At 40.2% G+C, this 27213-nt stretch overlaps 2 protein-coding genes across 4 annotated transcripts in view; both read right to left on the minus strand.

The window, feature by feature from the left end:
• The window catches only part of LOC126956755 (ubiquitin-conjugating enzyme E2 L3-like), a 1010865-nt gene that overhangs the window by 868391 nt on the left and 115261 nt on the right, over nt 1–27213 (minus strand). The gene's annotated exons all lie outside the window — the stretch shown is intronic.
• The window catches only part of GRIA1 (glutamate ionotropic receptor AMPA type subunit 1), a 323641-nt gene that overhangs the window by 34963 nt on the left and 261465 nt on the right, over nt 1–27213 (minus strand). For all 3 annotated transcript variants that reach the window (XM_050793915.1, XM_050793914.1, XM_050793916.1), the window contains 2 exons: nt 14326–14524; nt 8549–8796 (listed from right to left, as the gene is read on the minus strand). In XM_050793915.1, coding sequence (XP_050649872.1) covers nt 8549–8796; nt 14326–14524 — 447 coding nt within the window. The remainder of the gene's footprint in view (nt 1–8548; nt 8797–14325; nt 14525–27213) is intronic.

Genomic DNA, 27213 nt, shown 5'->3' on the forward strand with positions numbered 1-27213 from the left:
AGCCATTTCCCTTATGAAATCTGTTTTCTTATTTGTATATTAGTTGAATAGGATCAATGCTATTTGTGTGTGTGTGTGTGCGTGCTTGTGTGTGTGTGTGTGATGGGGGGTGGGGATTAAATAATCTTTATTATCTAAATAATCATCCCTTCCTCATAATTTACCTCCTTACATCTTTGAGAGGGCATTCTTGCTTAATGAGTGAGAAGAGGTCTGGAATCAGGTTGAATTATGTGATGAAGATGAAAACAATATTACCTCCATGGTGTTGTTAGGATTAAATAAGATAATGCACATCACTTCTTAGGAGTGCCTGAGATGAGTCAGTGCTCAATAATGTTAACAACAAGTCTTATCACCATCCCTAAAATGCTAAATAAAGCGCTTGCCACTCCTTTGTCTGGACTTTTGCACCAGACTACTGCACCAGTCTCAGGAAGCTTTCTCCGTACTCTCCGTAATGCATCCCACGTGCATTACACGTGTGGTGTAATGCATCTTGACCTGAGAAGGCTTCTGAATTGATGCAGCTCTCCTTTGCAAACCTCCAGTCTCTATTGAAACACACACACATACACACACACACACACACACACTCTCTCTCTCTCTCTTTCTCTCTGCCTCCCTCCTTCCTTTGTCTCTCCCTTCCAACCTCCCTCACTCCCAACCTCCCTCCCATTTTTTTTCTATCTCCCCTTTTATCCCCCAATTTCCTCTCTTTCTTCCTTTCTCTCCAGCTCTTCTGAGGACGCAAGTAAATCCAGCCTCTCCACTCAGAGGGCTTTGTCTCTGATCAGGCCCGACCTGGGTCACAGAGTTCATGGGGTTACCATGACAACAAGCATCCCTGGCTACCCATCAGGAGGTAAGGACCAATTGAAAGGGACTGTCATTTCCCTGGGACATACTGTATTTATCAACAGCAAGCTCTGCACCAGTATTATACTACGGGAAGACAGGCTGTTACTTGTGAGGGTGGGAGGGAGGGAGAAAAAGAAATATTAGGGTTTTATTTTTTAGCATGTTCTCTGTGGGGGAGGACCACAAATTGTTCTCAGAGACATTTTATTTCTAATGCAGCCAGTGTATGTGAGGGGGATGAGGGTGGGGCTCATGTGCATTTCTGATGAACACAGTTGGTTTTACAAAAAAGAAAAAAACAAGTTCTTTGGCTCAAAAGTGTCTTTTTAGTAGGTCTAATGGGAGGAGGAGAGTGGTAGAAAATGAACACTAGTAAGTATCTTCTGTAACAGGCACTTCATGCTATTTCATCAGATCGTCAAAGCAACTGCACAAAATTATTATTCCAGTTTTTCAGATAAGAAGACAGAGGCTTATGAAGTTCTAGTGACTTACCCAGTGAGGTCAAACTCTTGATTGGAGGTGATCTGACTCCAGGAATTGTGGTTGTGAACCATTCCAGGAGGATTCCTGGTCACCCCCCATCATATCCATCCCCCTGCTCCTTCAGAGCCTCCTTCTCATGTTCTGCCTCCTCAGACTCCACGCGCGTCGCCTCCCTGACCTCTTCTAGCCCTCGTTCCCAGAGTGGACTGCTGTTTACTTAGAACAGAGGCACCTAGGGGATTTGTTCAAATTGCATATTCCTGGATCTGCAAAATCAGAAGTCTCAAGGATTGGAGTCTAGGAAGGGGCATTTTAAACCAGCTCCCCTGAGTCATTTTGATACACACTGAAGTTGGGAAGGACTCTTTAGAGCAATCGACTCAATGCCACACAAAAAGGCACTTGCTTATTTGTTTCCTAATTATTTTCTGGGTCAATGTGATTCTCTAAAAGAAGAGAACTCTCTATGGCTTTCTGTAACACTCAGGTTAGCATTAGGCCAAAAAAAAAAAAAAAAAAAAAAAAAGGTTCTCAGGGAAGGCCTACTGGACCTCATGGAAGATACAAGCATGTTTTATCATGCCAGTGTCGGGGATGAGCAACTAGGAGGAAACCCTCAGTGCCTGAAAGTGAGAGCCTTCCCTACAAAACCTTGGTGATACCTCTTCCTGACTCACAGCCTTAACCACCCTCTTTTCTTTAGCCAGATGCCAATATGCACAAGCAACTCTTGCTAGATTATTTTCCAGCACAGGGTTACATGAAGAGATAAAAAATATACTCAATGGGAATGCCAGTGAGGCTACAATGGTGATGAACAATTCTGGGCTCATGTCATACTAAAAAATTGATAAAGGCCAGTTATAGTCAATGCAGCAGGGAGGAACTAAAGGTGGTCAATGTCCTTCATCATTCTTGCTGGTGTGCTGGAAAGCTTGTGTCCCTTCCAGGGATGCCTTTCTTAACCAGGTAGGCATTTCAGAGGTAAAACTGAGGTGGCAGCAGCAATTCTGTTTGGGAGGTAAATCCCATATCTTCCCGTTTTCTGTCCTTGCCAAAATCAGTTTGTACCCAGTCAAGCCTTAGGCAGGAGCACAAAAGTCCCAGAAAGCTTACATAACAGACTTCTTTTCCAAACTTCCCAGCTTTAAAGTGAAGGATATGACTAGTGATGAACAAAGAGTCCACCACTTCTCCCACGTGTCTGCATCCCATTGTAACTCATGACCACATTCATTACCTCCTACCAAGATGACCACAACAGCTTTCTAAATGACTTCCTTGCCTGTGATCCTCCTCTCTCTGATGCACATTGCAAACCACTGCCAGGGTAATCTCCAGGAGCCTGTCTGATCATGTTCCTCCCTGTCAATGACCTTCAGTGGCTCCTATGGACATAGTAAAACATGCAGATACATTTGAGATTCTTCACAATATGACCACAGCCAATCACTCCTACCTATTAATGAATTCTCTGGTTAAAGTGGACCCCTTGTCTTTCCTGCAAACAAGCCCCGTGTGTGTGTGTGTGTTTTTTTTTTTTCCATTTCTACATTTGCTGTATTTTCTCCTTCAGCCCCTAATATGAAGAATCCTCTCCCCACTTCCCATCTATCACAATTCTTCCACCATTCTTCCACAATTCTTCTAGTGGTGGAAGAATCTGCAATTCTTTTTGAGTGTTTTTTTTGAGCTCTGGACACTCCTTTTTTTTGAGTGTTTCTGACTCTCTTATGGCATTGGTAGGCTAATAGGTATCTACATAATGCTGCTCATGAGCCGTACTTGATGATGCATTATTTAAGTACTGGGATTGCGGATTGCGTCTCTCACCACCATTCCCTGCAGCATTATGCACAGTGCTTTGTGTGAGAAAGTATTTGGAAACCAATCCGTGACGCTAAATGGAAAGCACAGGGAGTGGGTCTCAGACCTTCCTGGGTGTCCATTACCCAGTAAGCTGCAGGGTGAAGTTGTACTGCACTCCTGCCCCCTTGGCCCATACATCTGGCATAAACAAGACACATGACGGAAGACAAACATGTCATGATCACAGAGACCAAAGAAGACTCCATGAACCACGGTCACAGTTAAAGACCAGACTTTGACCAATGTCCTGATTAGGGTCTAACTCTTAGCAAATCTGTTAAGCTCCTGGTAGATAGTTTGTGAAAGAGAATCATTAGGTGACATTTCAACTGAGGCCAATCTGGTATGGATTCTTTCTTGGGCTTATAAAACATGGGCTATGCCCCCTTACTTAGGAAGTTTGAACACATAGAAGGAAGTGTTCATCATAATAAAGAAAAGACATTTCAGTTTAGGCTAGCAAGATACATTAAGTTGGCACCAAAAGGGCCAATAGATCATAATTAGTAGATTTACCAGTTGCCTTTCCCTAGTGACTGGCATTGGCTGCATAGGTCTTTATCCACAACCCGAGGGCTCGTGAAACATAACAGCCCCCCTCCCACCCCCAAACATGCAGTGACAGCCAACAAACAGCATCTGTTTCAAAGAAACGCCACCTGTCCAAATGGAAAATCAAGCATTGAACCACCTCACTTCATCAGAGTTATTTGTTTCCAGAGCAGAAGAAACAAACAACAACAACCAAAAACCATTCTGTCACTAACATAGCTTTTTAACACTCTGTGGGGACCATGGCCTGGCTTCTGCCAAGTAGACTTGGCAAGTTTTGGAGGAACATTTGGGCCTTAGGTGTCAGTTCTCTGATCTTCTGAAGCATAACTGGGTAATCCGTCTTGGAGAAATCTGGAGCTTGTTCTAGGCAGGCTGTAAGAGGGTGAACACGCCACAGGCACAGCGAAGTCTGGCTTTATGGAGAGAAAGTAGTGGAGGAGAATGGCCAGGAAGGTCCTCTCTTGATACAAGTACAGGCAGTAAGCCTGGAGGACATCTTCCTGTGAAAGCTGCAAAAACCCTACCTTTGATTGGGCTGAAGAGAAGTTTATAATAATACCTGGAACAAACTCAAGCACCTTTTTGTAGTGTAAACACTTCCAAAGAGTTTGCAGCCTTGTGAGTAGTTAAACAGTCTTTTAAAAAAGTATTTTTTTATGATTCAAAATCATTTGAACGAAATTGGATTTCTTCTGCCAGGTTATCTTTAAGCATACATCAGCCCCTCTTCAATGGGTCCAAAGGAAGCACAAATGTCTTTACTCTTCTCCTTACTGCCCACCTCTGTCATGCAGAATGGTTTCCTGGGATCAAGTCAGTGGATCTAGGATTGCTGGAGCAGGCACATGTGTTTGTGGTATTTGGTCTGCTATAACTCTTTGGAGTTTGACCATATCTTGGGTCAAATGGCATCATATGGGGTGTGGAAAAGAGTTATAATGGAAACCTGGCTGGAGTATGCGTGTGGGGGGTGGGCTGTGGGGAGGCACGGTTACTCATATTTTCTGCAACCATTCTTCAATGGTGTGTTTTGTGGAACCTCTACATTATTGGTTGCTAGCAGTGTTCCCTTTTAATGCACAGATGAGAAGCAGAATCCCATTAAGGGTAGAGGAACTTTCCCAGGTCAGACACTTGAGGTCCTCTTAGGATGAGTGTTACTCTGTTTTTGAATCTGGAATTATGATGGCCCCATGACTACCATCAAGTTTGCATTGGAGAGAAAGGAGCACTGTGGGAAGACAGGAGCATATGACCATCAGTTGGGTGTTCTTGACTTGCAGTTCAGTCATCAGTGATCTGCATTTGAAACATGTTGTTTTTTTATTTCTCTCTTCTTTTCTCTTGCTGTCTTTTTTTGAAATCAATAAATGGCTTGTTACATGTTTTACAGAGATTTATGCAAAAGAATTAGTTTTTTCTTTATTATGAAGCAGAATTATTTTCATCATTTGTTCCAGAAACTGTCTTTCAGCAAGCAAATCCATAAAAGCAGGGTTACTCCTCAAAGGAATGGTGCTGGGTGTGTTAAAGCCAGTGTCCATTATCACTTTTTGCCTTCAGAGTGGTGAGTGGCTGCTCTGGACTTCAAAGATCTGGTTTTAATTCCCAAGTTGGTGGTTATTTGGTCCATGTGAGTAGGTGCAAAGAACCTGGCCCAAGTCCAGTCCCCTGCCTTAAATGGTGCTGTCATTCATAAAGCCCAGTGCAACATTAGAGTGAGTTATAGCCGTAGGCTCTGAAGTCAGACTGCCAGGGCTTTAAATCTGGCTTCTGCCTTATTAGCTGTGTCAACCTGATTAGGCAACATAACTCTTACTCTGTTTCCTCATCTGTAAAATGGAAATAATGGTACTTTATAGGCATGTTGCAAGGGTTATAAGAGGTAATGCAAGTACCACAGTGAGTGGCACTTAATATGCACTGACTCAGTGATGATTTTTATTATAGTGGAAAGCCATTTGAGTGCCATATGGCCTGAGTTTTAGGTTCATGTCACTCCAGTATTTCCAGTAGCAGGAAATATATAGTATTTCCCGAGTTGTTGTTACCTTACCTTGTTCCAGGAAACCGTGTGTGGGATGGGATGGCAGAGGTGCTCTATTGATTGGACAAATTATGTTATGTGTCTGTGCTTTGTTTTCTTAACTTCACATCCATGTATTTATGTGGATGTCCTTGACTCATGAAACCTTCAGTGCATTGTAATATTGCGGTATCACTGATGTTCCTGGAACTATAAAAACTCATTCTCTACTTTGAGTCTTTCTAGGTTGATGATCAATAACTTTCTGAGATAAAAGCCTCTTCCTTGCCAAACAGTATCATCTGAATCCCCTTTGAACTTTGCTCAAACTTGTAAAGAGTGTTTTAGATTCTACCAGGCAATAACACATGACTGATAAATACCAGACCATTTATCTTCATTAGTTCATATTCAATTATGTCTACACTTCTCCAGGTATCTTTATTCCCTCAATTTTCAGATAATTACTTAAAGGTCTTCAAAGTATTTTCATTGCTCTTCGAATAAGGACAAAAGTTCTTTATAAAATTCTTCCCCACTTCATCCTCCAATCTCAGCTTAAACATTTCTCCTCTGTATTACTACCTGTGTTCTAAGAACACTTAGTGGCTTTTGGTTAATCGACTGTGCAATGATTTCTTGCCTTAGAATCTTTGCACGTGCTGTTTCTTCTGCCTCAGCTACTCTTTTCTTCCCTTCTCCTCCCTTCACTTAGTTGACTCCTATTAATCTGTCAAACTTCAGCTTGAAAAAAACATCCTTGGACCTGTCTTCCCAGCCATGCCCCACTCATCCTGCAGACCAAATTGAACCTTATTAAATCTGGATGTCTTTGATATCTCTTTGTCTTTATGGTTCTGCACTTTCAATTGAATCAGCTGCTGATTTTTATCTATTTATTATGCTTAAGACTGATTTTCAAATCCGAGGATTTACGCTTTCCATAAATTCCAGAAAATTTCTTTAAAACATTGCCTCCACTTCATTCTCTTTTGTCTCTGTCTGGAACTCACAGCAGATTCAATTTTTTTTTCTTTTTCATGTCTCTTAAACTCTTTGTTACATTTTCTTTTCATCTTTCTGTGTGTTATTCCGGGGAATTTTCTTTGATTTCCCCCCACCCCCGAGTGGATAATTCTTTCTTTAACTTTATCTAATTTGCTGTTCAACCCCTCCACTGAGATTTTATATAAATGAATGAATTTTTTATTTCTATAGGTTCTAATTTAGACTTTTTTGAATATATCTGGTCTTTGATGATAGTGTATTTTTCTCTTAAAATGTTTTCGATTACTTTTATGTCTTTAGTTGTACTGTCAATTGTTGCGCATGTAGATTGTCACGTGATTTATACCTTTGCTCTGCTTAGGGTGGTCCCAGAATAATAAGCTTATGCTTTTAGTTCTGGTTTTGATTTGTTTTTTTCTTTTTGGTCCTTGGGATTTCTTAACTTGCATTTAAAAGGCTATTTGTTATATCTTATCCAGCATATCTGGTTGTTTCATAGTGAGAATTTCGTTCTGCTACATTGCAGGAAGTAGATGTCCTCTAGGTCCCCATTCATAGACTGTCCTAGTATCTATCAGAATTGTCATTAAACATTAATCATTTCTTTAATGTCCGTCTCTCCTGCAAGAATGTAGTTGCATGGGGACAGGCACTATGTCTTTTTGTTCAAAATTGTAGCTCCAGCTACTAGCCCAGTCCCCAGAACAATGTGGGGGCTTAGTATTATTAAGATAAATGAATAAAGTGGAGGCAGAGGTGGACCAGGGTATCATATCCAGATGGGTTAGGAATCCCTCTCCATCATTTTTCAAACTTTATTAATCCTTCTTACCCTTCCTGAAATGCAACACTTCCCCCAAATGATTGAATTCTTCTGTAATTGACATAATGTCTCATAGGTGACTTCACAGTGTACTGTTTTCAGTGACCTTCAGCATAAATTATACCACTTGAACTCAAACCACCTCAGACCTAGGAAGGGCTGGAACAATTATTCTCCCTCTACAGATAAGGAAACTGAGGGCTTGGAGATGCTATGTTTTACCTTTTGTAAGACAGTCAGAATTAAATCTAGGTATTCTGACTCCATGTCTACAGGACTCTTCTTCAACTGTTGAAAATGCATATCAGGATTTCTTTACGTGAAAGTAAAGTTGAATGTGCTTCTTTATCAAACTGTCTACATCTTGCTAAATAAATCAGTCTCTAGGTAAGAATAGGTGCTACAATTAATTTGGTGCTATTCATTAGATACTATTTCGATTTCCACAGCCAGAGTCTCAGGACTCGAAAGATTTGATTTTTCATTTGGACAATGTGTTTATGTTTCTTTTGAGACAAACATTATAAACCACCTTCTGTCAAAGAATTCAGGTTGCTGGAGAACTCTGTTCATGGCGTTGTTGGATGCAGGGGTGTCTGGTAAAGGTTGGGGTGTTACAGATCACACGACAAAAGCACAAGGTTCATTGATGTTTCACACACTTGGAGGAGGAAGGTGAGGTGTAGGGGAAGAACACATGGGCAGTGACAGTCACAGCAAGCTGAGGCCCCCAGGTCAATTTCCAACCTCAGGGCTGAAGATCTTGGGTGGCTGGAATCTTTCAGGCCCATAGGTGTTGAAGAAGAGCCCTCTCGACAGCTTGCATTGTGGCATTGGAGCCTTGTAGCAGACACAGAAGCTTCATTCCTGAGATAGGGAGGGGAGAGGGAGTACCAAGGAAGCAAATCTTGGCTACTTACCTCAGGGCAGACCCCTTGGGTGTCGCAATGCCATAGCCTTTGGAATCCAAGTTACCTCCCACCTTCATGGTGTCACAGGGTTTCCGCTGCTCAATGTACTCATTCATGGTGGACTCCAGGAGGTAGGCATATTTGCCTTTGGATTTCCTCACTCGAATCATCCCTTCCTCTGTGGTCCGCACAAAAACTGATGGCTCTGCTGACTTCATGTATGTCCACATCTTCTCAAACACGGCAATTTTAGACCTCTGGCAGGGAAAGAAACAAAGCTGGAATTAAGTGAGCTTGGAATTGGGGTCGGCGCACGCATTAATGAAGAGCTGAGTGTAGCTTGATCACACATTCATGAGCGAGATTAGCTCAGGAAGAAACAAATTATGAGTGATTGCAAAATAAGAGGCTCTAATTAGTACCAGTAGGTTCCAAAGTACAAATATCTTGCAAATTCAGAATGAACAGAATAGCTCAGAATCTTTTAATTACTTCTGAGTAATTATATTCCTCCTAAACAAGGGGAGAATTAAGAAACTGGGGCCCTGCCTGACTTTTAAATACATTAAAGGACGTATCTATTGTTCAATAAGGCCATATTTATACTAACCAGAAGAAATAGAAAGCTGAATATCAGTGGAATCTGATTTCATTATTGGAAGAAAACACTGCAGAATTTCTGGATCATGGGTAGCCAAGTTCTAGTCATCCTATATTGCAAGACCTGTCCTCAGAATGTATTAGGTTGATGCAAAAGTAATTGAGGTTTTTTGCCATTACTTTTAGTGGTAAAAAACCTCAATTACTTTTGCACCAATCAAACATATTGTTGTCTAATAAAGCTGATAACTTGGGACCAAATATTGTCATCTGCTTACATTTTAAAATCTTCCAAATATGGCCCAACTGCCTTCCTTATTTCCCCCTAAACTCACCTTGGGCCTTCTCCCCTTTGGGACTTTGCTTGGACTATTTATTCCACTTGAGATGCTGGTTCTGTCTAATCAAATCCTTGTTTCATAGAACAGAATAAATCCTATATATTTGGAGTCCACCTCAGTCCCAAAGGCAATGGTTTTTAGACTCCAGTAGGCACCATTATCATGTACATTGATCGTTAAAATGCAGATTCCCTAGCTCTAAATCTAGAGATTCTGAGTCAGCAAGTCTGAAGTGGAACCTAGATACATCTTTTTCAGGAATTGTCCCCACCAGGTGATTCTGATCTGTGTGGCCTGTATGACCCTCACTTTGAGAAACAGTATTGTGAGGATTGATACTCCTATGGGACACACTGCATGGGGCACTCACTGGATGGCCAGGCTAGACTGCTAGGATTGCAAGTCGTCTCTTCTTGTATGTAGTCTCAAGCATGTGGAAGCTACTTGAGAGAATGTCTTCCTTCCTGTGGGTCCTTCACAGAGTCTAATTGAGTACCTTGCACATGGTAGGCCCCTAGTCAGGGCCCATGATCCAGGACCACGATCAGACTTCTCATTTAGCATACTATTTCTAAATGGTGACCTTTTCCCAAAGGGTAGATGTATTTTAGGGATACTAAAGTCTGGCTATTACAAATGTTTCCTAAATGGACAAGTGTTAAATACATGTAAGGGACTACTTTTTAAAAACAGCTGTTGCTAGAGTCACATATTCTATATAATTCAGTGGTTAATACATAGATTTCATATTTATTTAATATAAAATTATCATTATACATGCAGCGTATCACTTTTTTCTGTATACAAGTATCAGGTTTATTTCCTTGATATTAGTGCACGGCAAGTGTTGTTAAGATACTGATCTACAATTGTCATTTGAGCCAGCTGATCAATAAAGATATTTGGGGCCCAGGAAAATCACAGGTCTCCAGGGAAAAGTCATGGAAATAGTTACTATTAAAACTTCAGTTTTAATAGCCTATAATTAGATAAACTATATTACTCGTTTTACAGTCTGGTTTACAATTTGGAAAGGACACTGGACTGGCTGTGAGGAGCCCTGGATATCAGTCTTAGTTCTACTTCTCACTCATGGTTTTGTTTACAGAGAATCCCTTCTCTTTGGGCCTTAGTTTCCCCATCCATTCCATAGGGGGAGTTTGGGCATTGTAATCTTTAAGTCCCTGGCTAGCTTGAAGTATCCTATTCTTTACCTGAAGATACATCATTCAAGCAACAATGTCAATGTGAGAAAGAAGAAGAAAGAAGGGAGAAAAGAGAGGGAGGATTCCAAGGTTAGGGGAGGGATTACCCAGAACTAATCATAAGGTCTGCCAATGTATTTAGTATTCTCTCACAGGAAGCAGGAAAATGTATAAATTCAGCTGTGACCAGATTTGCAGATAATCTTCTAGGCACAAATCAACAAAACACACAGCAGGGCAATTGCAAGATGCAATTTGACCTGACAGGATGGACACAGCAGGGAACTGGGCTGTTGACAGGCAGGGCTGAGGAGCCTTCTGGGCAACAGTATGCAGAAAATTAATATGTCCTCTCAGCCTCACCCCAGTGCCCCAAATGTTAAGGCTGTGCACATAGACACTCGGGATGAACTATCAGGAAAATCTAATCTCCAGGAATGTGAAGGTAGCATGAATGGCAGGGAAGATTGGAAGTGTACTCAGGGCATTTGTTCTTGGATCTCTCCTATCATCTGCAGCTCCCATGGCCCTTCATACATCTTAATTAAACTGTCAGTGGAGGATTAAGCATCTCTGGGCTGGAGCTGCCAAGAAGCTCTGGGCTGCCACGGGGACAAGAAGCCAGCTTTTTCAGAGACTGGAATAGAAGAATTCTTGTCTCAGTATTCCCTCCTTCTGCCTTGTGGGGGTGGTAGGTGACCTTATCTCCCCACCCACCAAACTCTTGGTGGGATAATTATCCAAGGTCAGAGTTACAGAGATAGAAAGGCTTATTATGCATGGGACATATCTTGGCAGCACTCTCCTTTTACAAGTAAGGAAACTGAGGCCCATGATGTGGCAATAAACTGTCCAATGTCATGCAGTTTGTTAGTGGCAGAGCCAGGAGTCCTTGGTCTCCTGATTGCACACATTGTGCCTTTCCACTGCAACCAGCCGCCTCCCTCATTTTAGGTTTTATATCTTATTAGATGAAAGACATTGGGCAAGTAGCATAGCCTTTCTGAGCCTCAGTGTTCCTCTTCTGAAAATGGTAATAATACTGTGCACTTCACAGTGTTGCCATGGAGATTATATGAGAACACAGGTAAAATGCATAACCCAGTGCCTGCCACAAGAAGGCATTCTATAAGTAGTGCAATAACTACTAATAATTATGCTTTTTTTTCAGGTTTTACTTTAGGGTAGGAATGCTTCATACTTGGCTTGCTTGGTACCAGTTTCCCTTCCTCTATACATGAGAGACATCGATATCAATCAAAGAATCCGTTCATATCAAGCCCAGATGTAACCTCAGAAACTCTAGGCAACCACTACTGACCTGTCAAAGTAAGTACATGGGCTACAACCAATTTGCCACCAATGTAGTAGGCCTGGCACAGGACTTGTAGAATATGCACTGCCCTGGTTCCAGGTTCTTAACTTTGTGCTGTGGACAAGAGGCAGTAATATGTCAATTGACATAGTGATTAACAAAGACGTTTGAAATTTTAAATCCCAGCCGTGCCTCTCACTAGGTAAGCATGACCGTTTTCTTCTCTGGGCCTCAATTTTCCCAACTATAAAATGGTACAGTTAGACTAGATGTGTCCACAAGCCCAGCTGTCATCCTGAGTGATCTTTTTAAAAATGTTTGTCAGTTTAATGACACCACCACATTAAGACCATGTGGTTCAGTGACAAGAATACTTCGGTTGGAACAAGAAAACTCAGATTTGGTACCCACCCCTGACACCTGCATCAAAAGAATTTCCCAAGTTTTAATTTCTTATCCACAAAGTGGCTGCCACAAGTACCTCTTCTGCCTGAGGTCGCAGGTGAAACATAAATGAAACCATAGATGCAAAAGTACTTTGAGGACTGGTGCATGTTGTCTATACTATAAGGCTGAGAGCATTGTTAAGTGAATTAGATGGTTCCCTAACTGCATCAGCAGGGGTTGGGACATAGGACAGGCTTTATGGACAAGTAGAAACAGGCACCTTCTTCACACTTTTGTTGCAGGCTAAAAATGTCAGGAAAGTGTAATGAGATTGTAAGTGGCTTTTTTATTTACTGGCTGGGTGAGCTTAAGCAAGTAATGCCTCTCTCTAAAACGACAGGCTCTGACTAGGTGACCTCTAAGGCACCTTCTTGCTCTGATACATTGAAAATTGATGATTTTAGCCTTGGGGTTAGGATCAGTGATGGTTAAGGTTTTGTTCCCTTTCCTGACTATCATACAGAATACAAAGCCCATGGTCAAGAACCTGCAGCACCTCCCACAGTGGTTTATTCGGGCCTGGAGTTTGCTCCATGAAGTTGTAGTGAGATAACTAGGTGTGGCTGTACAGGATCCCTTCTCTTTTGTTGAGGCAATATGGCAGCCTGCTCTCTCTGCTCCTTCTGCTACTATTAGCTGTGTGATCTTAGGAGATTACTTTTAATTTTCTGATCTATAAAATGGGGACATATCCTAACTCTAATCTATAAAATAGAGACAATCTCTAACTCATCTTTAATGAGAGGATTAAATGAGATAATTCGTGTAGGGTGTGCTTAGCACAGGACTTGGTTCATATGTAGACGGTAGCAAACGTTTCTTATTATTCTTATTTGATCCATATATGGTAGTTCCATGTACTGTTTCTTCAGCTCCTGGGACAAACATCCCTAAAGTCCAGGGAAACCACAGGTTTTCCTGCTTCTGGGCATCTGTTCAAGTTGTTCCTTTCATCTAGGATGTACTTAGCCTCCTCAGGTCTGGCCTGGTTTTGTGATATCTAGAAATGTTTACACGTCTACCCTGTATGGCTTCAGTCTCTACCGATTCTTCAGAATGACTCCCAGATGTTTGCATTTCCTAAAGTCCTAATGGTATAGGGAACCTCCATTGATTGTTCCTTGTTTTGCCTCTTACTTTAGATTCCCTATCTCTTTTAGTCTTGTTAGGCTCTAATATAGACATTATTCTCCTCATTATATGCATGAATGGAAACGGTGTCACAGAGGCTAAGTGCACAGAACAAGTAAGGGATGGAGCCAGGTTCCGGGCCTCCATCTGCTGACCTTGAAGGTTGTACTCCTAAGCTCTCTGCTCCTTTGCCTCCGCTCACTGTCTCCTGCCAAAACACATCTCACCACCTCCACTCCCACTTCACATTTTCTCTCTCTCCTGGAACTATTTAATAGATCACTTTTTCCAGTTTTTTTTTCCCATATACTATCCTCTGATTCATCAAGTCAACAAACATTCACTGAGCTCCTTCTACGAGATAGAAGGGGACACAAAGATCATCAGGTCCAGCTGTTGTCCATAAGCTGTTCCTAATTGATTACTAACTAGACTATAAGGTTTCTGTGAGAACAGAGAGGAAATTGTATTTGATGTTTTTTGCAGCCCTCAGAGAATTAGCACAGACTGATACAGGCAAGGGATCTAAATCAATACAGGAGCTTTGAAGCTTCTACAAATGTAGAAATGTAGATTTCTCAGGGGGGTGGTAGAAAGCTTAGAAATGTCCTCAGTTTCCCTGACTTACAGTCAGTTAAGCACTTGCTCTGGCTGCCTGTTATCTCAGGCTATATAATGAGAAGGACATTTTAATGACAGTTGTGGTTCCCTTTTGAGAAAATGCCTTGGGACAAAGGATGTCCCTACCCTGAAGAACTCCTTAGTAGATCCTGCTTCCAGCGTCCCGTAGGCAATTTCTGTTTGCTTCGCTAGGTCCTCTGCACTCTCAATGGGAGACACCATCCTCTCCACGGTCAGGAAGGCGGCCAGGTTGGCTGTGTATGAGGAGATGATGATCAAGGTGAAGAACCACCAGACTCCGCCAACGATGCGACCAGACAGGGACCTGTAGGCCAAAGGGAAGAGGCATCAGCAGCATGGACATCAACTGTGGAAGGCTCTGAGGCGAGGGACTGAGCACTAGTCTGGGGCTTGGTGGCAGAGCTGTCAGGCCCTATTGCACCCTTTTCATCTGTCAGCAAGATGAGAATTCAAATGTTAGAGAGACTCCATATTTTGTTCCTTATTATGGACATGGACCTGTGGGGTTGCTGTCCTTCAGGGTGATAAAGCCCACATGCACGTATTCACTCACTTTTACACATATATAACAGCAAGACACATGATGACAAAGACACAGATATGCCAACACTTGCCCACAAAAATCACACATATGCATAAGCAATTGCATACACACCAAATGGTTTGTGCATACACATATGAATGCAAATGCATTTATACACATGATGCAAACATTTGATTGACTCAGACATGGTTTTCAGACTGCCTTATTATTGCTCTCCTGGCTGGCAAAGGCCACCAAATAGTGGACTAGAAGGAAAGGAAGGAAGAATACATTGGAAATAGAATCAGAACAATCATACTCCAGCCATTATGGGGAATGTCACCATGGGGTGCAGACACAATTCTTTCCCCCACTCACCCAAGGAAGATAATTTGGCTGAAATAAAAAGATTAAAAAAAGGCAAATATGACAATCAATTATGAGGTGAGAAATGTATCTTTGAACTTCTCAGAGTGCTATTCTCCTCTCTTATCCCCCAAACAATGAAGAGAAACATCACCAGCCAAGAGTTCCACTATTCTCTCTCTGATCTGATAGGATACTTCCAAGTCCAGGGCTTCCCAAGATATTATAAGTTGATTTGCATGTGACTTGTGGTGATTTTATGTGGTAAGCAGTTAGGGCATCAAATCATAATGAATCCTATAGTGATAAAGTTATTTGCATTTCATTTCTGTTTCCATCTTGTTCAATTTATCGAGGAAGTGTTATTCTGGAGCTCCTGTACCTTTAAGCCCTTTCTGACAAGTGCTCTCACAGCCTCAAGCTCAGAGTCTTCAATAGGTGACAGTGTTTGATTGAAACCCTATATTTAACAATCAGAGAAATCACCAATGCAACCCATGAGTTTTACAAAGAAAGCCAAGAGTCGACTGTGCCTCAGGAGAGCAGTACGCAGGCCTGTTGGCTTGCTCTGTTGTTCCACACTGCTTATCTGTGTTGACTTTATATATGTTATTCCCACGTCCCTTGACACTTCACTCTACCTTGATTTCTTGGAGATCCCTTTTCACCTTAGGCAGACAGTGTTCACTCCAAGAAATCCAACAAATATATGTCATTGCTTGCTATGTGGAAAAGAATGCTCCTAGGTGTTTCACACGGAGGGGAAAATAAGAGACAGGAAAACTTGTTGAAATGAATGAGACCAGGAGAGTGGAGCAAAGCTGTGTCGCATGAGGAAGAGTTGCAGGAACAGGGAACATTTAACCAGACGAAGAGACTTGAAGAGACATGTTCACTGAAGAGTTGGCATGAGGCTTGTACTATGTGACCTGATTTAGGAGAACTTCATAGAAGTTTCAGGACAACAACTACTACTTAAATATGAGGAAGGTATTTTTGATGGATAGGGTGTACAACATTGAGATGGCTATCCTGAGACTGAGAGCATTTCTCCATTTCTGAAGGTGTTCAAGTAGCGAACCATTTACAGAGATATACTTGGTGGTGACTCTTGGTTCCCCAGCACTGCAAGTGCTGGGGATGCAACTCTAAGGAGGAAAGAGAAGGGGTCAAGGTTCACACAGGGATAGGGACCAGTTGCTTCCTCTTACGCTTTTCCATTTATAAGATTGTGTGATTTAAAATCATAGGTAGGTAGCCCAGGATATACGAGTTCCATTAAGCAGTCAAGCAAGATAGATACAAAGAGGCAAAATCACTTCCCCAATGCCCCAGAACCAGTGCACAACAGGTCTGAAAAATCACACCGATCTTCACATAGAACTATCCCAGTGCTCTTTTCATCTTAGTAGGTGGCAGACACAAGTGTTGAGGTCATTTGAAGCTGCAGCAGCTTTCCTAAATCTGGATGAACACAATGGCCTCTAAACTGTACTTTTATTTTTTAAATTTTATTTTGTTTTCAACTGACACACAAAAATTGTACATATTTATGGGGTGCAGGATGATGTTTTGCTATATGTATACATTATATAATGATCAATTCAGAGTAATTAGCATGTAGATCACCTCAAACATTTATCATTTCTTTGTGGTGAGTACATTCAAAATATTATCTTTGAGCTATTTTGAAATATACATTATTGTTAAATGTAGTCACCCTACTGTGCAATAGAACACAAGAACTTATTCCTTCTATCTAACTGTGCCTTTGCACCTGTTCACAAATCTCCTCCCGGCCGGGCGTGGTGGCTCAAGCCTGTAATCCCAGCACTTTGGGAGGCCGAGACGGGCGGATCACGAGGTCAGGAGATCGAGACCATCCTGGCTAACACGGTGAAACCCCGTCTCTACTAAAAAAAAAGAAATACAAAAAACTAGCTGGGCGAGGTGGCGGGCGCCTGTAGTCTCAGCTACTCGGGAGGCTGAGGCAGGAGAATGGCGTGAACCCGGGAGGCGGAGCTTGCAGTGAGCTGAGATCCGGCCACTGCACTCCAGCCTGGGCGACAGAGCAAGACTCCGTCTCAAACAAAACAAAACAAACAAACAAAATCTCCTCCCATCACCCCTCCCTCTCACTTCCCCAGTCTCTGGAACCACTGTTTTACTCTGTACTGCTATGAGATCTTTTTTTTTTACATTCCACATATAAGTGAGATCATGTGGCACTTGTCTTTATGTGTTTGGCTTATTTCACTTAACATAATGTATTCTAGCTCCATTAATGTTGTTGCAAATGACAGGATTTCATTCTTTTTTATGGCTGAACACTATTTCGTTGAGTACATACCACTTTCTAAAAAATCGATTCATCTGTCGATGGGCACATACGTTGATTCCATATTTCGGTTACTGTGAATAGTGCTGCAATAAACAAGAGAGTGCCAGATATCTCTTTGATGTACTCATTTAATTTCCTTTGTATATTTACTCAATGGTGAGATTGTTGGATCATATGGTAGTTTTATTTTTAAGTTTTTGAAGAACTTCCATAATGCTGTCCATAATGGCTGCACTATTTATGTTCCCACTAACAGCATATAAGGGTTCCCCTTCCTCACACCCTTGCTAGCATTTGTTATTTTTTGTCTTCTTCATAGTAGCCTTTCTAACAAGGGTGAGGTGATATCTCACTATGGTTTTGATTTGTATTTCCCTGATGGTTAGTGATGTGGAACACTTTTTAATATACCTGTTGGTCATCTGTATACTTATTTTTTGAGAAAAGTCTATGTAGGTTTTTTGTCCATTTTTAATTGACTTATTTGCATTTTTGTTGGGTCCTTATATATTTTTAATATTAACCTCTTGTGAGACACATAGTTTGCAAATATTTTTACCCTATTCTGTAGCTTGTTTCTTCACCCTGTTGATTGCTTCTTTTACTATGCTATGCTATGCTTTTTAGTTAGATGCAATCCATTTGTCTATTTTTGCTTTTGTTGTCTGGGATTTTGAGGTTCTATTTAAAAAAATCTTTGCCCAGACCACTACCATGAAACGTTTTACCTATGTTTTTATCTAGCACTTTCATAGTTTTGAATCTTATATTTGTGTCTTTAATTCATTTTGAGGTGATTTTGGTATATGGTGAGAGATAGAGATCTAGTTTAATTCTGCATGTAGATATCCAATTTTCCCAGCACCATTTATTGAAGAGATTATCCTTTTCCCAGAGCATATTTTTGACACCTTTGTTGAAAATCAGTTGGCTGTAAATGTGTAGATTAATTTCTGGGTTGTCTATTTTGGTCTATTAGTCTGTGTGTTGTGTCTGTTTTAATGCCAGTACCATGCTGTTTTGGTTACTATAGCTTTGTAGTCTATTTTGAAGTCAGGTAGTGTGATGCTTCTAGCTTTGTTCTTTTTGTTCAAGATTGCTTTGGCTCTTCAGGGTCTTTTGTTGTTTCATACAAATTTTAGGATTATTTTTCTATTTCTGTGAAGAATGTTATTGATATTATGATAGAGATTGCATGAATCTGTAGATTCTTTGGGTAGTATGGATATTTTAACAATATTAATTCTTTCAATTATGAATAATGGATATCTTTCCATTTGCTTGTGTCCTCTTAAATTTCTTTCATCAATGTTTTATAGTTTTTACCATAGAGATATTTTATCTCCTAGGTTAAATTTACTCTTAGATGTGTTTTATGCAGCAATTGTAAATGGAATTGCTTTCTTGATTTCTTTTTCATGTAGTTTTCTGTTAGACTATAAAAATGCTATTAATTTTGTAGTTTGATTTTATGCCCTGCAACTTTGTTGAATTTCTATTAGCTTTTTGGCAGAGTTTCTAGGTTTTTCTATATAGAATATCATGTCATCTGCAAACAGGGAAAATTTAACTTCTTTTTTTTCAATTTGAATGCTCTTCACTTCTTTCTCTTGCCTGATTTCTCAGGCTAGGACTTCCAGTACAATGTTGAATATAAGTGGGGACAGTGGGCATCCTCATCTAGTTCCATATCTTAGGAGAAAAGCTTTCAACTTTTCCCTATTCAATATGATGTTAGCTGTGAGTTTGTCATATATGGCCTTTATTGTGTTGAGGTATTTTCTTTCTATACTTAATTTGTTGAGGGTTTTTATCATAAATGGGTGCTGAATTTTATTAAATGCTTTTTTCTGTATATATTGAAATGATCATATAATTTGCATTCTTGATTCTATTAATGGGATGTATCATGTTTATTGATTTGAATATAATGAACCATTCTTGCATCCCTGGGCTGAATCCTACTTGATCATGGTGCATGATCTTTTTAATGTGCTGTTGAATTTGGTTTGCTACTATTTTGTGGAGGATTATTGCATCTATGTTTATCAGGGATATTAGCCTGTAGTTTTCTTCTTTGTTGTGTCTGGTTTTGGGATTAGGGTAATTCTGGCTTCAAAGAATGAGTTTGGAACAATTTCCTTCCTTTCAATTTTTTTGGAATAGTTTGAGAAGAATTAAATTAGTTCTTCTTTAAATATTTGGTAGAATTTTGCAGTGAAGCCATCAGTCCTTGGTTTTTAATGATGGGAGACTTTTTATTACTGATTCAATCTCATTGCTTGTCATTGGTCTTTTCAGATTTTCTATATCTTCATAATTTAATTTTGATAGGTTGCACATGTCTAAGAACTTATTTTTTTCTAGGTTTTACAATTTGTTGTGTATAGTTATCATAATAGTCTCTTATGATCCTTTATATTTCTGTGGTATCAATTTTAATGTCTCCTTTTCCATTTATAATTTTATTTATTTGAGTCATTTCTTTTTTCTTAGTCTTGCTAAAGGTTTGTCAGCTTTGTGTTTCCAAAAAGCAACTCTTTTTGAGCTTTTGTGTTGTTTTTAGCCTCTATTTTATTCATTTATGTTCTGGTCTTTATGATTTATTTCCTTCTGTAAATTTGAGATTTAGTTTGTTCTGCTTTTTTAGTCTTTGAAGTTCAGTGCTAGGTTGTTAATATCTTTCTATTTTTTTGACATAGGTGTTTATTTCAATAAACTTTCCTCTTGCTGTATCTCATAGGTTTTCATATGTCATGTTTTCATTTTCATTTGTCTCACGAAATTTAAAAAATTTTAAAACATTTTCTCATTGATTGATTGGTTGTTCAGGAGCATGTTGTTTAATTTCTGTAATTCTGTATGGTTTCCAAAGTTCCTCTTGTTATTGATTGCTAGTTTTATTGCACTGTGGTTATAAAAGATACTTAATATAACATTGATTTTTAAAAATTTGTTAATACTTGTTTTGTATTGTGATATATGTATGTGATATACTTGTTTTGTATGTGATATATGCTGTAGACTGATCTATGTTCTGTTGCAAAGAATGTATATCCTACAACTCTTGAATGGAAAGTTCTGTAAATGTATGTTAGGTCCATTTGGTCTAGAGTGCATCTAGAAACATCTAGTCTGGTGTTTCTTTGATTATCTTCTGTCTGAATGATCTATTGTGGAAAGTGTTGAAGTTTCTCCTATTATTTTATTGCAGAGTATAGTTCTGTTTACATCTATTAATATTTGCTTTACATATTTAAGTGCTCTGATGCTAGTTGAATATATATTTATAATTATTACATTCTCTTGCTGTGTTTGATTCCTTTACCATTATATAATCGCTTTCTTTGTCTTTTTTGTTACAATTTTTTTCCTGAAAATGTATTTTTTTCTGATATAAATGTGACTACTCCTGCCCCATTTTTTTGTTTTAATTTATGTGGAATATCTTGTTCCCTCCTTTTTCTTTCAGACTATGTATTCTCTTAGTCTGACAGTGAAGTGACTGTCTTGTGAGTGGCATATAATTGGGTCTTATTTATTTTTATTCATTCAGCCATTCTATGTCTTTTAATTGGATGATTTAAGCAATTACGTTTCAGGTAATTCAGGCAGGGCTTACTACTGCCATTTTGTTACATGTTTTCTAGTTTTCAAAAAACAGATTCTTTATTCTGTGTTTTCTTACTGTTTTTCTTTGTGATTAAGAGATTTTCTCTAGTAGTATGCTTTTATTTTCTGTTTAACTATTAGAAATCTTTGCTTTGTGGCTACCATGAGGCTTACAATAAACATTCAATAGCTCTATCTCTTAACATATTATTGTAGTTATTGTTATTTTTCATAGTTTTGTCTTTTAGTTTTTGTACTAATAATGTAAGTGGTTTACACACCATGATTATAATATCAGAATATTTTGAATGTCTGTATATTTGCTTTTACCAGTGAGTTTTATAACTTTATATGTTTTATTGTTACACAGTGTCTTTTACTTCCCATCTGAAAAACTCTCTTTAACATTTCTAGTAAGACTGTCTGATAGTGATGAATTTCTGGGTCTTTCATTTGTCCAGGAAAGTCTTTATGTCTCCTTCAATTCTGACAAATAGCTTTTCTGGGTACAGGCTTATTGGTTAGCAAGTTTTCATCTTTTCATTCAGTACTCCTAATGTGTCACCAAGAGTACTTCCTCCTGGTCTGCAAAGTTTTTGCTGAGAAGTCTGTTGCCAGGTGTGTTGGAATTCTCTTCCATGTTATTTGCTTCTTTTCTCTTGCTGCTTTTAGAATTCTCTTTGTCCTTGACCTCTGAAAGTTTGATTATAACATGTCTGAGATAGTCTTATTTGGGTTGAATCCTATTGGTGACTTTTGACCTTCCTCTACCTGGATAATTATATTTTTCTTTAGGTTTGGATAGGTCTCTGTTATTTCTTTACATAAGCCATCTACCCTTTTGTGTTTTTCTTCTCCCTGTTGAACTTCAATGACCAAAATATTTGCTCTTTTGATGCTATTCCATAGATTCTGTAAGCTTTCTTTGTTCTTTTTCATTCTTCTTTTTTTTCTCCTTTGGCTGTGTTTTCAAGGAGCCTGTTTTCAAGCTCATTGATTCCTTCTTCTGCTTGATTAACTTGTGCTGTTTATGCTTTCTATTCCATTAAAATTTTTTTCATTCATTTGTATTATTCAGTTCCAGAATTTTTTTTATTATTTCAGTCTCTCTGTTAAATTGTTGAATTGTTTCTCTGTGTTTTCTTAAAATTCACTGAGCTTCCTTAACATAGCTATTTTGTCTCTTTTTTAAATTTTTAAAAATTTTTTAATTATTATATTTTAAGTTCTAAATCACACAGCTATTTTGAATTACTTGTCCAACAGATCACATATTTTCATCTCTTTAGGGTCCCTCATTGGTGTCATGTTTTGTCCATTAGGTGAGGTCATACTTCCAAGATTGTTCTTAATGCTTGTGGATGTATGTCAATCTCGTACAATGAAGAGTTAGATATTTATTCTAATCTTTGCAGTCTGGCCTTGTTTGTGCTCATCCTTCAGTTGGCCTGTCCAGAAATCTATGCAATCTAATCTGTTGTCAGAGTCTGTGACTGCTGCAGCCATTTCAACACTAGAGGGTACCCTAATCTAGGGTTCTCTGTAAGTCTTGTGAGGACTTAGAGGTTGGGATGGTACTCCAGCTTAGTCGGACCTAGAGAAGAGTCAAAGGGGCTACCAGAGCTGTGTGGGAAAGATGGGTAGGAACCTGAGTTCAGAAGCCTGTCTCATTGGTCCATATGGCTTTGTGTTTTCTGACAGATCCCTGAATAAGTGGTACAATTTCCTGACTATAGTAAGAGGAGCTGTGGAACAGAGGTTGGCAAGCCTGCCCACAGTGTTCCAGACATGTGTGCTCACAGCAGTTTCCTGCATGGGCAGGGCAGTTCTCTTACTGCAGTTTAAGTGGAACTAAAGCCAAGACTGGGCCCCCGCAGGATCCACAGTGGCATAGATGCTGGTGAGCTCACCCTAGTAGCCCAGATGTGTGTACTTCCCAACCAATTTCCTGCATGGGTGGGGGAGTTTCCCAACTGTAGCAAGAGGGGTGAAAGCTGAGACTGGGCCCCCTCTGGATCTGCTGTGGGGTGGAGCCTTGTTGGCTATCACAGAGGTTCCTATGGACAGGCAATTTCCGGTCTGTGAGGTATGAGTGAGCCTCCCTTGTGCAAGCTGTAATAAGCTGGGCCTACAGCTGTAGGGGGCTGGAGTCAAACTGCCAGATAACTTTCAGATCCACTGGCAAGACTAGTGTCGGCAGGCAATCAAAACTTTCTACAGAGGCACAAAGGTGCATGATTTCTCCTGGACCGATTGGCAGATGGTGTTGGTTGCAGGCTCAAAGCCAAATAGGGCTGAAGCCAAGCCCTTTCATGAACAAAGTTGTTTACAGGTTTGAACCTAAGAGCATGATTAAGTTTGCTACCTGGGTGCTATTCTACACTCTTAAAACAGCCTTCTTAGGTATTGGGCTCTACCAGGGTTTTATAACCTCCTACCTGAAACTCAACGCTTCTGCAGAGAGACTTTTTTTTCCTGTGGATGGTTGCAGAATTCTTATTGTTGTTAGGGGGATATGAGCAGGTTATTTCCTATTCTGCCATCTTGTTTTATGTATTATTTTTTAGAGACAGTGTCTCACTATGTTGCCCAGGCTGGAGTGCAGTTGCTATGTACAGGCACGATCCCATAACTGATCAGCATTGGAGTTTTGACCTGCTCCAACTCTAGTCTGGGCCAGTTCACCCCTCCTTAGGCAACCTTGTGGTCCCCTGCTCCTGGGACGTCACTATATTGATTCCAAACTTAGTGTGGACACCTGATCGGCATAACACACTACAGCCCAGAACTCGTGTGCTCAAGCAATCCTCCTGCCTCAGCCTTCGAAGTAGCTAGGAGTACAGGCGTGTGCCACTGTGCCTGGCTCTGCCATCTTGTTGATGTCACTTGAGACTGAACTGGACTTCTTGCCTCCATCCCGCCCTCTATGCCCCCACTGCCCACCTGTACAAGGCTACCTGTACAAGGTAGCCAGAGTGATCTTTTGAAACATATTAATTGCACCATGTTGCTTTTCTGCTTAAAACCCACCAAAGCTTTTCTTTTAACACTTGGAATAAATTCAAACTCTTTGATGAGCCTTGAGGCCTTGTGTGGTCTGGCCCCTGGTTCACTCTCCAATGTCCTCCAGCAACATACTTGCTGTACTCTGGTCATACAGCTGTTTGTCTGGCCCCTCATATTCAAAAGGTTCCCATCCTTATCACATGCTGCTCTTTCCCCTGATCAATGCATCAGCCCCTATTCATCCTTCAGACCTCATCCTAACCATTACATTTTTAGTATTCAAGTGTAAGACTCAGAGCCTTGTGTAGCTCTCATAGCAGCAGAACTATGGCATCTGTTTGCCTCTTCTATTGTCTTTGTTCCCCTAGACCATAAGCTCCATGAAAGCAAAGGAATCTTTTAATTCTTTGGTATAGCATTGTATCTCCAGTGCTCAGCATGGAGCAGACACTCATTAGTAAATGAATGCATAAATAATGTCTGTCTTATAACCTGGCATCTCTATGCATATTGGATTTTGGACCCTGGGAAGAATTGTCAAGGTCAGGAGAATCCAAAACTGTGTATGGTCCAAGGTGTCTGGAGTCATGGCATCAAACCAAGTGTTCAGGATGGCTGCCTCCTTTTCTAACATCCCTAAACTGAAGAACCCAGCAAAGCCATCCCAAGTTCAGGATCATCTAGCGAAGCCCAAAGCCTTCCCACAGAAGTTCCACACATCTAAGACTCCTTCTTTCCTGTTCTCTTTTAATTGATATTTTTATGTTTTTTTTTTTCAGTCTACCGTGAACCATAGTCCTCACATCCCCGCCTACTTAATGACAATACCAAAGAAAGAGTTTGCTGCTTAATAGCCAGCAACTGTCATTTCTGGAATAACTGGAGAGCTGGGGGAAAAAGTTCAAAGTCTGACTTAATCCCAATGCTTCATTTGCATGTAATTCGCAAGAGAGGAACTTGAGGGCAAGGCAATCCTCCCTACCTTCAATTTGGAACTCGCTCAGGTGAAGCTGGGCCTCTATCCAGGAAAGCTACATTTTCCCAGCTCCATACTAAAGGCAGGGAGCTAGAATTATTAGAGGCCAGGGCTGGGAATGAGAGCCTTTGCTCTTTCACTGACCATCTCCATAACTTGGTGAGTTACCCGCCTAGCTGGACCTCTGTCTTCCTGCTCTGTATAATAGGTTAGACTTACCCTACTTCACTGTGAGAAACCAAAACTTTTAAAACTAGAAAGACTCTTAGTCCATTGCTTTCCTTTGACGGATACAAGCTGTTGGAATTAAAATGGTACAGGGGAAAGCACTTGCAAAAGTGCTGTTGAAACACAAAACATTACTTTTTTTGATGATGATTATTTTCCCAGGGAGCCACAGGGCAAAGCAGCACTTTTCTTGGCAGGGAACAAACAGCTGTGATCTGAAGCCCTTGGAGGTCTGTCTGCCTAGTCACCTGAATTTTATTAGCCTTGCAACTTGGCCTGGCTCTTCCCAACACCCGCTAGGTATTTGAGGAATCCCCCCTGCCTTTTTTTTTTTTTTTTTGCCTGCAGAATTGGCTACAACTTATGTGGCTTGTTGAACCTATTATCTTACTTCAACTTCATTTACAGCCCTGTAAAATGGATGGGAGAAGTAGGAATATTTTGATCTTGCAGATAAGAGAACTGTAATTCAAAGACCTAAGATGACTGGCCCAGAGTCACACAGTAAGGCAATGACAGAGCTGGGACTAGAAACTGAGATTTCATATTTCTTATCCAGCACTTTAGCTATTGCAGGACACTATCTCCCTCACTTAATTCTGATTCATTTATGGGTGGGCATGGACTTCCTTAACTCATGACTCCTCTGTGATGTTGAATCTCAGCAACACTGACTTCTTCAAAGCCCAGTGGAACTTTTGGTCAGCAGTCTGACCACCAATATCTGATAGAATTGGAAACCTGCTTGTATTTGTATTCTACTGTTGCATAACACAATGACACAAACACAGCAGCTTATAGCAACATTCATTTATTATCTCACAGTTCTGTAGATTAGAGGTCTGTCTAAGGGTGGCCAGATTCTCTGCTCGGGGTCTCTCTAGTCTGAAGCCAAGGTGTTGGCTGGAACTGTGGTTCTTATCTCTTCCAAGCTCACTGGTTGTTGGCAGAATTCATCTCCTTGTGGTTATAGGATTGAGGTCACTGTTTCCTTGCTGGCTGTCATCTTCTAGAAGTTGCTGCATTTCTCATCACTTGACTTCCTTCATCTTTAAGTCCACAATAGTGTGTCAAATCCTTCTCATTTTTTGAATCTCTCTGACATTCACTAGCTGGAGATGACTTCTTGCTTATTGAGAGCTCACCTGATTGGGCCAGACCCACCTAGATAATCTCTGTGTCTTAAAGTGAACTGACTGAGATTTTAATTGCCTCTATAAAATCTCTTCATAGCATTACCCAGATTAGCGTTTGGTTGAAGAACCAGGAGATAGGAATCTCTAGGACTGTGAGTACCATACTATTTATTCATTTACTTTGCAAGCATTTCTTATATGGCAGATGCTGTTGGTCATTGGGGAGATAAAAGTGAATATGCCATGATCTCTCCCTTCCTTAGGCTCAGTCTGATAGAGAAGATAGGAAGGCAGTGGAGCCTACTCATTAAAAAACATAAAATTTAATGTCAGAAACCATAGATTTTCTGCAAAGTACTCAGCACAGTATGGTTAGCTCACAGTATAGTTAGCACTCTGTTAAGCCATCATCACCATCTTATGTAAATGTCATAGACAATAATTATTCTACTATCTTAGTTATATGACAAGTAAGAAAGTAGCATGGAAGGAACACAGAAGGGCTTGCTAATTACTCTGCTAGCAGAGGTCAGGAAAATTTACCAGAAGAGGAGATATTGTGTTAGATTTTGAAGTAGGAGTGGGAGATCACCAAGCAGAACAGGTACACAGCTGGGAGAATGCCAGTAGGTATAAAATAGTAGATGTAAAATAGAAGAGGTGAGTAAGATCTCACCTCCTCTGTAAACTTCCCCAACCTTTGCCAGCATGGTTCTGAGCCACCCCTTCTGTATTCCCATTAAACCACTATCATTCTTCCATTACAATATAATCATTCAGCTGTATTGATTTAAGATGTTACTAC

Source organism: Macaca thibetana, chromosome 6, assembly GCF_024542745.1.
Source record: "Macaca thibetana thibetana isolate TM-01 chromosome 6, ASM2454274v1, whole genome shotgun sequence".
In the NCBI taxonomy this organism is placed as follows: Eukaryota; Metazoa; Chordata; class Mammalia; order Primates; family Cercopithecidae; genus Macaca; species Macaca thibetana.